The sequence below is a fragment of the Amborella trichopoda genome, chromosome 2, assembly GCF_054954075.1.
Source record: "Amborella trichopoda isolate Santa Cruz 75 chromosome 2, AtrichopodaSantaCruz75HAP2 v2.0, whole genome shotgun sequence".
Taxonomy (NCBI): Eukaryota; Viridiplantae; Streptophyta; class Magnoliopsida; order Amborellales; family Amborellaceae; genus Amborella; species Amborella trichopoda.
This window is the reverse complement of record NC_142337.1, coordinates 43,494,193-43,507,558: the sequence shown is the minus strand read 5'-3', so window position 1 is coordinate 43,507,558 and position 13,366 is coordinate 43,494,193. Positions and strand designations below refer to the sequence as shown.

The 13,366-nt window shown below is 35.5% G+C and overlaps 1 protein-coding gene and 1 pseudogene across 6 annotated transcripts; one reads left to right on the top strand and one right to left on the bottom strand.

Annotated features, from left to right (window-relative positions):
• Nucleotides 1-865: 865 nt before the first annotated feature.
• Nucleotides 866-5,460, bottom strand: LOC148783227 (zinc finger BED domain-containing protein RICESLEEPER 2-like; annotated as a pseudogene).
• A 1,676-nt stretch (nucleotides 5,461-7,136) lies between these two features.
• Nucleotides 7,137-13,024, top strand: LOC18440964 (scarecrow-like protein 21). Of its 6 annotated transcripts, none has more exons than XM_006851094.4 (3): nucleotides 7,137-7,432; nucleotides 9,190-9,370; nucleotides 10,996-13,024. In XM_006851094.4, exon 3 carries the CDS (start codon nucleotides 11,065-11,067, stop codon nucleotides 12,829-12,831), a length of 1,767 nt encoding a protein of 588 aa, XP_006851157.1. In that variant the 5' UTR covers nucleotides 7,137-7,432; nucleotides 9,190-9,370; nucleotides 10,996-11,064; the 3' UTR covers nucleotides 12,832-13,024. The 6 variants fall into 6 exon arrangements, with proteins under 6 accessions (XP_006851157.1, XP_088716235.1, XP_011625873.1 ...); XM_088860109.1 differs by having other exon boundaries at nucleotides 10,980-13,024; XM_011627571.3 differs by having other exon boundaries at nucleotides 10,940-13,024.
• Nucleotides 13,025-13,366: the final 342 nt, after the last annotated feature.

The window sequence follows — 13,366 nt, the reverse complement described above, 5'->3', positions numbered from 1 at the left end:
ACCCGACCGAAGCCTAGCCCGCGAATATGAAATCACCCAAAAAATGATAAAACAATTATGTTTTATGGTAAAAAACATTTTTTAAAAAAATCTTCATTCATTTCACTATCAAATAAAACAAAAAAATCATACATCATTCATCAACAAAATAATATAAAAAAATATAACAAATTAACAATCAAAACATACATGATACATCATTCAATATCAATAATATAACAATCAACAAAAAAAAAAACCTTCATTCCAACATATAGCAAAAAAATGAAAAATCTGAATTCATTTGCACTCTCGAATAAACTAAATAAATAAATAAATAAGTAAAACATACATCATTTTTCATTTAACATCAACAATATAGTAAAAATATATATACATCTCTCTGACGCTCACGGCTAACCAAACAAAAAAGCTCACACGGCTAACAAAATAAATAAATTGTTGCCACAAATCTTCATATACCATGGACCATCGACTTGGACAGAAACAAATTCTTGCCCAACTACTCTCTTCCACACTGAAATGTTGAGGCAAAGCTGTAAATGTAAGTCTTTAAATATCATGGTAAGAAAAGAATAGCATGTTACTAAAATAAGCCACTTTCACATAGTTGCTTTGAAGCATTTATACATATTAAAAAAAAGAAAGATATGCAACACATTTTGCTCTTTGCACTCATGCATGTACAACTATAGCACTTGCTAAAGAGTCAAGCATACAAAGTTTCACTGTTTGAAACAATTCATGGTTATTAAGTTATCTCTATATGTTGCTCTTTCTCATAGGTTCATGCAGCACAATTGCAAGGAGGTTCATGGTTAGATGTGCTACCTATAAGTAAGAGAGGGTGACAATATCAGATACATCATACATCTGCAATTCTCTTACTGATATTATCAATTGCAAGGAGGATGACAATATCAGATACAACTGCAATTCTCTTACTGATATAATCAATATCGGATACATCTGTGATGGTTGGACGTGCTGCCTATAATAAATAAAAGATTTAAAATCAAGTTGCAGCTGATCTGATAATGTCATGTAACCAAAGATATTGTCGTCGAGTTGCAGCTCTATCTACACAAGTTGCATTTATATTTCAACTGATAGACGATAATAATGTTTAAGCATGGGAAATAAGTCCTCCATAGAAAGATATTTTCATCTAACCAAAGCATGTTTCACTTATGAATAGGTAATGTTATTCTTCAAACATGAATGCATTCTCAAACAAACTTACAAAGTCAATGCATTCTCAAACACAGTTACACAGTAAATGCATTATCAAACCCATACACATTGAAGCTATAGCATGCTGCAGCAGTAAGTTCACAAGCTTAAGCACAGATCCACAGTTAAGCACTCAAGCTATAGCTAGTTGCGGCAGTAAGTTCACAAGCTTAAGCACAGTTACACAGTTAAGCACTCAAGCTATAGCACAATAGTAAGTTCACAAGCTTAAGCACAGTTACAGACAGTTACACAGTAAGTTCACAAGCCTAAGCACACTTACACAATACACAATTAACACACTTACACACAGTTGCGCAGTCACAATTACACAGTTGCACAGTCATAGTTACACAATGCACAAATAAGCTTTCATGCTTAATGATGTAGGAGAAAAAATAACAAACTAGAAAATAAATAAATAAATAAATAAAAGTTTGAGAGAATATACATTCTCTCAAGGTTTGCAAGGGAATTTACTTTAAAACGATATTTTCACAAGATCAACTTTACTCAATTCTAATATCTGCTCTTTACAATGAGTGACTCTTCCCTTTAAATGCAAAATAAGAAATAAAAAAACCGTAAAACTCTCGTTCTCTTTCTCTCTCTCTTTAACTTCCACAATTTTTTTCAAGCTCCCTATTTTCTCTCTCCTCGTGTCCCTATTTTCTCTCTTTCCTCACTTCTCTCTCTAATCTCCTAACAAGTTTTTAACTCCCCCATATTCTTTCACGTTTATCCTACCTAAAACTTTTTTACCATATCTAGATCTCCTTAAATCTCATGTTATCTTCTCTTTCTAAAAGATAATAAAAGATTATCTCTACTTATTTTAAAAGATCTATTTCCTAAACCAAAAGATAGGCCTTCATGGGTGAAAACTTAGGCTCTACTAAAACTCACGCACCAAAATCCTCATTCCTAAAAAGATAAATTCAAGAAAATAATAAAACTATAATTTTGAAAATTTTTCCTAATTTTTATCTGTATCACTTAAGCTCATAGTTACAGAGTACACAGTTAAATACTCAAGCTTAACCACACGATTAGTCAGTTACACACAGTTACACAATACACAGTTAAGCACTCATGCTTAAGCACAAAGTTACACACATGACACAGTTCATAAAGCAATACACAGTTCTAGAAATCAACTATGTGTAAGTGGTTTATTTTGGTAAGTATCTGAGAATTGATACCTGAGACATCAATCGCAGTCCTCAACATCCTCACCAACAGAAGAAGTGGGACTGTTAGTCGATGACACACATGTACCCCCTAAGACTGAAAGACATAATAAAAGATTTTTAGTTCTAGAAAGCAACAAATATGAAAATTAATCAACCAACAACAATTTGAAAATCGAAATTATTTTACCTTCTTTATCATTTTGCAGCCAATTTTGTGTACACGTCAATACTTCCATGGTTGATGGAAGAAAGGAACTGTGACACTGGTCTAAAACTTGTCTCTCAGTACTAAACGTTGACTTAGAGGCAACTATGGATACATGAATTACCAAAATATCTATAGCTATTTTTGAGAAAATGGGGAACCTTGGTGCATTGCCTCACAACCAAATTAAGATATTGAAAACTTCCATCTCCTCCGGATAGACGATATGGATGTCTAATTTTGATCTTCTTAGAATAGTAGTAGAATTTTGTTGCATGAATCTTTAAAATTTTATCTTTCTCTCTTTGAAATTCATTGACAATGTGGGAAGAAGATTGTACTCCAATTGCACTACTTCCAATATTGGTACAAGATGATTCATTTGATTCATACTATTTAAATAGATCATAAACCCATTGTCGAACTATCAAATTTCTTGTGTCATCTCATCGCCATATATTTTTAGGTAGTAGAAATATACAATAAAAGTTTGGACTAAGGATCAACAACACATGCAATCGCAAACATATCATCCAATATTTGTTAAACTTCTTTTTCCATTTTGGTGGCCATATCATTAATATACTCAATAAGGTTCAAACGTTATTTTTTCAAACACAAATGAATCTCGCATACTTTAGGGAAATAAATATTAGAAGTTGGATACTTGGACCCCGAAAAACTATTTGTAGCATCATAAATTTTTTGTAAACATTTACAAATATATATTTCTTTCTCTCAACCAGACTCAGATGGAACCAAATTTGGCATTGATTCTCATTAAGTAAAGCGATAAATTGCCTCTTTTAGCTTGAAGGCAATATCTAGCATTTTGTACATTGAGTTCCATCAAATTGGAACATTGAGACGTATGTTTCTTTTGCTTTCAATCCTAAGGACTTGGACTCCCTCATTAAATCTCTCTTGCCTTCCTTAAGATCCTTTAATGAACTTGATAATATCTCGAATCTTATCAATTATCTCTTTTATTTCCTCTACCCTATCTTGCATAATAAGATTTAGAATATGGCCACAACAATGCACATGAAACATCTTACTATCAAGTACACGTGTGTTCTTTCTAGATAATTGAGTAACTAGAGATGATGCAACTATGTCATTGTATGATGCATTGTCTAAAGTTACACTTAACAATTTGTTTTCAATATTCCATTGCAAAAATAAATCCATCAAAACAGTAGCAATGGCATCTCCAGTATGAGGAGATGACACATATACAAAACTAATGACTTTTTTTTGCAAAAGCCATGCATCATCATCAATATAAGCCACTAATGTGGATGATCCCTCTAAAAATACAATGAGAGGGTTTGCCTGTTTGCCTCTATTTCTCTGAGAAACCCTTTATTTCTCTAAGAAATATTCTTTTTGTATCTATGAGCTTGAGATAGATCTAGGATAATATGAGAGAGAGGGGGATTGATTTTTTACATTTTTCAGTTTTTAAAGTAGCTTATGAGATTTCGAGGTTTGAGGATTAGTCGCTGAGAAAATGGGGTTTGATCGTTTGCGGTTGTAGAGAGACTCAAAGAGAGAGGGGGAGTTGCAGAGTGGGAGGCCGTTTGGAGAAGATGGGGTTTGGGCTTGCAGAGCAGTAGAGAGAGATGAAGATGTTCGAAAATTAAAATGATTTTAGGGCTAGGTTTATAAAGTTATAAAAGTATAAAACTAACGTTAAAACTTAAATTATATATAATAAAAATGGGTCAAGTATAGCTTGACCCATACCCAGACTCGGGACTACCTGGGTATCATTTATTGGACTCAGACCCTACTCACGAGTCCAAAACTTGCCTATGTCGGGTATACCCGTTGGGTGTTGGGTCGGGTCCAAGTCTGGGTTCACTGCCAGCCCTAGTGGGGGCAAGCATGACGGTGGGGGTGAGGATGATGGGCAAGCTTCAAGATGTTTGGACTAGGAGCACAACAAATTACTAATACTGAGGGATTTGAGTATAGTCAGCTGGCCACTAATGTGGATGATTGGTTCATATATGTAGTCAATGAATTGCCTCACCAATTCAATGATGGAGACAACATGACCAAGATGAAAAATGGCATCATCTTTCATTTTGGTTGTAGGTCATATTAGAAGAATTGTATGCTTTATATTGTAGTCCATGTATGATTATATACTTCATTCCGGATAATTTTATGCTCCTTTTGTGTCATGTTAATTTAATGGTTAACAACTTATATAGGAAACAACATCTCAATATTCACATATTGATGCAAAACAATGAAAGTCAATGATGTAGTACTCCATTTTTTATTGGAATCCTAACAAACAACATTTATAATTATATTTTAATAATTTTTTTGAAAATTTTAAAGGTTGCATTTGACCGATACGATCGATCCACCTATCCAGACTAGGTTTTGGGGTGCCCAATTCGAATCACTAATCCATTTTTTAGAATATGACTAGAGTGAAATGCTCTCTTAAAAGCAATGATTTAAAAAACACTGGGTCGGCACGAAATCGCTCCGCTATTCGCCCGGTCCGACCCAAGAATCGGACATCTCATTCCAGTTCTATGTAATATGCATATATAGGAAAATGATCGAGTCTATAAGGGAACTGGCAGTTCCGCACTGTAAAACGTTGATTCTCGACAGCAAAACAACGATCCAAACAACTGATTCACTGATTGGGACCACTGATTGATCGATCCAGACTGGTTTTTTGTCGGTTCACTATTTTTTCATGTGTTTTTTCGCTGGCTCACTATTGTTTTCGAACAATACAACGATGATCTGGCCCGCCGATTCACCAATTCGAATCGGTTTTTTGGGTGCAGAATCCATGTCACTGATCTATTGTTTGAAGGGCACGGTTAGCATGCAGCCAACCCGCATATTGTAGAAATGCAGGCTTGGCAATAGATTTATTTTTAAAACATACTTTGTTCCTAAATTTTAGAAAATAAATAATCTTTAACATGGAGATCATGAATATGAAAAATAAAAAAAAAAATTAAACTAAAAATAATAATTATATTAAAAAGATATTTAAACCGTTAGTTACTATGTTTAGATGGAACACCTATTTGGATCCATCTTAAAATACCTCTGGACCACGTATTATAACATATTCTAAAAATGTGGTCGTTTCCTTGATTAAAAAGCAGTGTTTTAAAAAACGCCGAGTCGAACAGGACTCGCCCTGTTCGACTCGAAAATCGTGAAAAGGGGACCGGATCGCCTAAAAAATCGGAAATCATCCGGTTCTAGAGAGAACCGGACGATTTTGTATAGTGAATCGCCGATTCACTGTACGGAATCGGCGAGTCCGTACGGAATTTTTTTTATTTTTTATTTTTTATTTTTATTGTAATCCATGATAGATTTTTTTGTAATACTTGATCGATTTTTTTGTAATCCATGATCGAATTTTTTTTGTTTTTTTGTAATCCATGATCGAATTTTTTGGTTTTTTGTAACCCATAATAGAATTTTTTGTAATCCATGATCGAAATGTTTGTTTTCTTTTCTTGTAATCCATGATCGATTTTTTTGTTTTTTTTTTTTTTTTTGTAACCCATGATAGAATTTTTTGTAATCCATGATCGAATGTTTTGTAATACATGATCGAAATGTTTGTTTTTTTTTTGTAATCCATGATCGAAATGTTTGTTTTTTTTTTTGTAATCCATGATTGAATTTTTTGTTTTTTGCTTTTTTTGTAACCCATGATAGAGTTTTTTGTAATCCATGATTGAATTTTTTGTAATCCATGATCGAACTGTTTTTTTTCTTTTTTTGTAATCCACGATTGAATTTTTTGTTTTTTTTTGTAATCCATGATCGAATTTTATGTAATCCATGATCGAATTTTATGTAATCCATGATTGAATTTTTTGAAAATTTGTGATTTTTTTTTTTTAATCCATGATCGAATTTTTTTTTGTAATCCATGATATAATTTTTTGAAAATTTGTGATTTTTTTTTTAATCCATGATCGATTTTTTTGAAAATTTGTTATTTTTTTTTTTTAATCCATATTATTCAAAGAGAAAATGAGAGAGATGATGATTCTGAGGCCACCCTATCCCAGCCATATTATTCACATATCGAGTCCCAACAGCAACAATGTAGGGATGAGCACGAAATACTGTAAATTAAATGCTAAATGACGGTTCATGCAGGGAAAGAACATATCAATATTCGCATATTCATTGAAAAACATAAAAATTCTTAATGGAGTACCCTCATTTTTTATTGAATTCCTAAAAAAAATATTTATAATGAGTTTTAATAATTTTTTCGAATTTTTTTTAAGCTTTATTCTGACCGATTCACCCGATTCTCGATCGGGATCGCTGATTCTCTGATCCGAATAGATTTTTTGGAAGCCCGATCCGAGTCACCGATCCGTTTTTTAAACCATTATTAAAAAGTATATATCGTATACGATGACATCAGCCGGTTTCGAAGCAATTTAGAATTGATTTATATTCTCCCCACCTGAAAGGAAAGTGTTATGGTTCACGTGAGGTGAGAGAAGTCAGGCTGCTCTACCGTCAAAACGCGGACAAAGCGTCGGTCGACGTCTTCCTTCCGTTAACCCTTCCCAGTCGCCGTTACGAAATCCGTTACGCGTGTGACAAAGGGAGATCTCTTTTTTTAAGAGAACCCTTCCTCTCTCATATAAGTTTCAGTCTTCTCTCTTCCCTTGTTATGGACGGTTTGAGACCGCGCAATAAACGGTTTTAATTGCAAAAAAAAAGAAAAAAAAGAAGAGGAAATAGAGAGACAAATCAGTCAAAGTATTTCAAGGTGATGCCGCTGAAGTTTTCAATTTCAACTAAAGCTGCAGTCAATGCTTTTTAATTGTCATGAATTCTTGGCTACTCATTCATTTTTGTGTTTAATTCCCCATTTAATTTAGCAAGCTCTTCAAGTATGGTGTGTTTGTGATTCTCGAGCTTCATTAATGGCAAAGTATTTGTATCTCTACAGATATAGTTATGGTTCCTTTTCACTGTTTTAATTATTATTATTTTTTGGTTGGGTATAAGAGTTTTTATTTTTAGGGTTGTCTGTGAGGATTGTTGGTTTTTTTGTGCTTTATTTGAGTCCATGTTGGCGATTCAAAGGATGGCGGTTGATTTATATAATTTTTAATAATTAATTGTGCAAGGAATTATGTTCTGTTGTTTCTGATTTTTAAGTAATTTGTCCAATCATTTTTACTTTACTTCTCAAGCTTTGTAAAATTTGGAAATTAATGGGTGGATGTAATTGCTGCCCTCAATTAAGGCTGAAGTTCCCTTTTTGCTGGGTGTCTTTTTTCCCATGAGTTTAAAAAATTTATGGTTTTAGGGTTTCTATGTGAATGCTCTTTTTGGAACTCAAATGTTTTCAATCGTTGTGTATTACGAGCAACAGATTGTAATATATTTTAAGGGATTTTTTTAATAAGTATGAGTTTTAAATGAAGAGACATAGAGTTCCCTGTCGCCAATTTTTAGGTTTTTTGCTCTGTAACTTTCAATTATGGAAATGATCATTTGGGATTTGTTTTCTATTCTTGATAAGGCCTTTAAGGGAATAAATTCTAGATTTCTGGGCAGGAAACTGGTGTTGTATATTGGTTTTCGAATCCTCAGTTATTGTACAGTGTAGACCGTATGGGTATGGATTTTTGTGGGTATCCTTTCGATTACTGTGCATTTTAAATAGAGCTCTACATTAGATTGCTCAATCTTCTATGAGTTGCTTAGGGTAGTAGACTTCGTATTACGATTGCTTGAATTCCTTCCACTTGAGCTAATAGATTGTATGGTAAATGAAAGAAAGCCCTGCATGTGCATGTCTTGTTCACATGATTTCTTTTGTTAACTTTACTTTTTCATGTGCGAGGCAAATAAGAAAATGACTGCATAGTCACTGTTACCCATAATTTAACGAAAAAGTTTCATATTTTGGTTGATGATTGGATCAGTTAACTGTTGGAAGCTTTTATGTTGGACTGAGGTTGTAATCTGTTACTTTTTATTATATTCTATGAAGTCAAAGAGTTTTTCTCTTTGGAATATGCCTGATGGAAAGAAGGCACTGAAAACACTCGACCAAAATAAGATTTCACCATACAAGAAGGCACTCCAATAACTTATTGAAGATGGAATTTTTTATTTATCATTTAGAAAAATTATCCAAATCCACATTAGTAACTGATATATTGTTATGCACACAATTTCAGGGATTGGGATTCAGAACCATTTCATTATCTCTAGATATCCAGGTCATAAGTTTATTTGTAACATTTTGAAATCTTTGTTTTCCCTAATGGACACATGGAGTCCATTTTCTCAAGTCTCTAACCTGCTTGATTGCTTCAATGCCACTCCTTACTCTGGTTTCATGGTGTTCTGTTTTTAGTAACGTTTAATTTCTTCTAATCTTTGGTTTGTATGCCCAGTAGGTTCTAGTTTTACTTGCTTTTGGCCTTCTCATTATAAGTTTTTGTGATATTGGTGGATGTTGTGGATAGTCTGCTTGATACTGATGGAATAACTTTTTTGGGTTGGCAGCAAGCACTGAGAGCCATCTTCCAGGTTGGAACTTTTGTATGATACTTCTGCATTGCCACGTCTTTTGTTGTTAAGTTTATCGGGAATTCATCCCAATCTTTATGGGGAAAAGATTTAAAGGAAGGGAAGAACATGTATTGAAGGCAACTCATTGAACTAATTGCGGAAGGTTTCTTTTGAGGTAATAATATCCTTTACAATTCAAGTGGAATGCTTTATCAAAAAAAAAATTCAAGTGGAATGATGATGTATCTGCTCATCCAAATTTTATGGCTGCAGTTTGTTAGATTCCTGTGTTTGGGGTATGCACTCTGTTCTTCCATTTGACATCTAGAAGCATCTAAAATTGTCTTGCAGTGCTGCTTTTCTCAGTATGCTTCTGGCATATGATAGTTAAATTTGTGAACGTTGATTCTGACATTGAATTAGATCACAGGGTGTTTTGTCTCCCAAAATATAATTTGCAAAGTTTCCATGTTTAATTCCTTAATTCTGCATGGAAATCAAAATGGTTCAAGTCATTGTTAATTTTCCAATGTAAAATATAAAATTATATTACCATGCAGTTTCCAAAAAAAAAAATAAAGGAATTATATTACCATGATCTTAAATAATTAAAACTTACTGAGAATAGTAAAAGACACAAAAACAGGTTTTAGATAACTAATTAGGGAATTTTAGACATTTTTTCAATCTATATTGAACATTTGGCAGATAATCATTGAAGTTACTAAAAAACATTATACAAGTGAGGGATGCAATTGAGGTGGGATTGGCAGACTTGTATCTGCTTCTTGATGGAAACAAAGAAAATCACCTTTTTTTTGGAGGATCGTTTCGAGATAGACCATCATCAGGAAAAAGCAAAAGCATATGATGGCAAGATATTGATCTTGTGTTTCTTATATCTGAATCCATTGTGTAGCTTATGAGCAAACGTTTTTGGCTAATTAGTCTTTCGCTGTACTTCCTACTTTAAAGATGTTGCTTTGCACGCTCCAGAAGTCTATATATATGCCATGAAACATCTTTTTTTTTGGGGTAAGTTACTATGAAACATCTGAAATATGCTTTTGGCTGATGTCTCTTAATTCTTATAGAATAATGGGAAAAATAAATTGCTGGGATTTTCCATGGGGACTTGGTTAAAGAACCCCATGAACCCCATGTAAACTAGTGTGCCTGCTGACATAAGCACCTTCTCTGGTACTTGTAGTTGTAAGAATCTTTTGAGAGAGGATAGTGTTTGCATAGTCATTGCCTTTCTTTTTTCTCTCCTGTGCGTTTCTATGGACTTTCCTAAATTCAAAAAATATGCTTTAGGTGTTCTACCCTGTCATTTTCGTTTGTTATTTGTAAGGTGTGGTTAAAAAAATTCAGGACTTTTAGAATACATCTTAATGAATCACTTCATATATGGTTTAGAAAATTACGTGATGTATGTTTTCCTTTTTCCTTTTTTATCTGGAAATTGGGGGAACGTAATGGCCTGACACATGGATGGAGGGTTGGAAACTTTGAAAATAAGTTTTGGATTTTGGTGTGATTTGTAAAGAGATTGCTAGAAATTTCATTACATATTTGACTTTGTTTCTGCTTTTTTCTCTCTTTCTTTGACTTTGGACATTTGACTTAGAGGATCTTTTATTTTTCATCTTAGTAACTTTGGTTCTGTAAATATGAAAGATCATTCTATGTACAATCGTTTTTCCAGTATGATGATGTTACTTTCTTTTCAACACATTTTCAGGGGGGAAGTTTATTTTTGATGAGCTGAACACTGATTGCAGCTGTCTTTAAAAACAGAGGCAAAACTTTACTTGTTTGGTGCAGCACACGAACTATCTGCACAGTCCATGCAGTGCTAGTAGTAGTATGGACATGAACGAGCTTTTCAGCTATGGTGGAGATATATCCTATGCATTCTCTACTAGCTCTTCTGTACCATCATCTGAATGGGTATATGGCCCTATGAAATTCAATATTGGGAGCTCTCCAGACTCACCTCTCTCTACCCAATTTGATTATGATACTCTCTCTACCACATTAAGCAACAGCCAGGAGCAATTCAGCTCCACTGAAAATCACGACAGAGGTATCAGCCCTTCCCATAATTCCTCCTTAGATTCTGAGAGTGTTCTCCAGAGATCACCCCACACCATTCAAGATCGCTTTCAAGCGTCAGCGGGTGGAAGCACCGGGTCTTCTTTCATTACCCCTGGTGCTGCCTCTTGTATCCGGAACATGAAGCATGCACTCTTGGAATTGGAGTCAGCTCTCATGGCTCCAGATGATGATGAAGAGGTAACAAATCAATCTAAAGAGAGAAAGCCTGAAAATACAAAGCGACGCTTTGTTGCCTCTAGTCAGGCTGCAATGCGGGGCCCCCCATTAGCACGGTCTAACAGTAAGGTTCAGAAAACTTCTCATGGTGACCCACCTGAAAAACCATGCATTGAAAGAGGTGGACATGGGGATCCACAGCCATGTGGACATGGGGATTCACAGCCATGTGGAAATGTAAGGGATCTTTTGATCGAGTGTGCGAAGGCCCTCTCTCAAAATGAGATCGCAAACTTTGAAAGGCTCATATCAGAAGCAAGAAATGCAGTCTCAATAAGTGGTAAGCCAATCCAAAGACTTGGGGCCTATATGTTAGAAGGCTTAGTTGCTCGGCAAGAAGCCTCTGGTTCAGTGATCTACCGCTCTCTCAAATGCGAGGAACCCATGCCCTTTGGCAAGGAACTTCTCTCTTATATGCATAAACTCTATGAGATCTGCCCTTACTTCAAATTCGGGTACATGGCAGCTAATGGGGCTATTGCGGAGGCCTTCAGGACTGAGGACTGGGTGCACATAATTGACTTCCAAATAGCCCAAGGCACCCAATGGGTCACCCTAATACAAGCCTTAGCGGCTCGCCCTAGTGGCCCACCTCATGTCCGTATAACTGGAATTGATGATCCGGTTTCAAAGCAAGCAAGAGGAAAGGGCCTCGAGGTGGTTGGTGAAAGGCTCAAAGCTATGTCAGAGAAGTTTGGGATACCAGTTGAGTTCAATGCAGTGCCTGTGTTTGGGCCCGAAGTGGAACTGGAGATGCTTGACGTGAGGCCTGGTGAGGCCCTCGCGGTGAACTTCACATTGCAACTTCATCACACCCCTGACGAGAGTGTTGACGTCCGCAACCCACGAGATGATCTCTTGAGAAGGGTGAAGGCACTTTCTCCCAAAGTCATGACTTTGGTCGAACATGAATCGAACACCAACACGGCACCATTTCTCCCTAGGTTTATGGAGACATTGGAATATTATTCTGCCATGTTTGAATCAATAGATGTTTCGCTGGCAAGAGATAGCAAGGAGAGGATCAATGTTGAGCAACATTGTTTGGCAAGGGATATTGTGAATATTGTGGCATGTGAAGGGCGTGATCGGATTGAGAGGCATGAGTTGCTGGCGAAATGGAGGTCAAGGCTCATGATGGCAGGATTTAGACCTTACCCACTTAGTGGTTATGTGAATTCAGTTATAAGGTCGCTGTTGAAGTCGTACTCGGAGAATTACACATTGGAGGAGAAGGATGGGGCGCTCTTGTTGGGATGGAAGGAGAGGAACCTCATATCAGCTTCGGCCTGGCAGTGAGGTAAAGGAATTGATTGAGCCTTTGTTTTGTTGTATGTTTACTGTAGGTAGACATTTACTATTGCGCTTGTCTGTTTCTTGTTTCCGTGTTAAGAGTAGAAATGAAGGGCTTCTTGCCTGAGCTACTGTGCTGACTGTAATGTACGCTGGTGGTTAGGATTGGACTGAATAATAGTGGCTGTTCTGATGCTCCCATTGGATATTGTGCTCAGTTTACCCACCCTCGAGTCTCTCTTTCACATGTATGGTTTTGGAAAGTATAACATAGTCCACACAATTGTGACAACAGTAGGCCTATAAGGTTATCGCTTTCCAATCAATGGGTTGGGTTTGAAGGTGATTAAATAGGTTTCATGGGGGAAGCTATCTCCCTCCATCACCATCCAAACGGAATAGTGATGACTAACAGAATGGAATTGCAGTAGTCGATTCCATTTTAAGAACGGTAGCGGGCTTTATAAAGTTTGAAATGAATGTTTTCTAGAGAAAGTGAGAAAAGGGTGAAAAATGAAAAAAAAAGATGAAAAATAACATA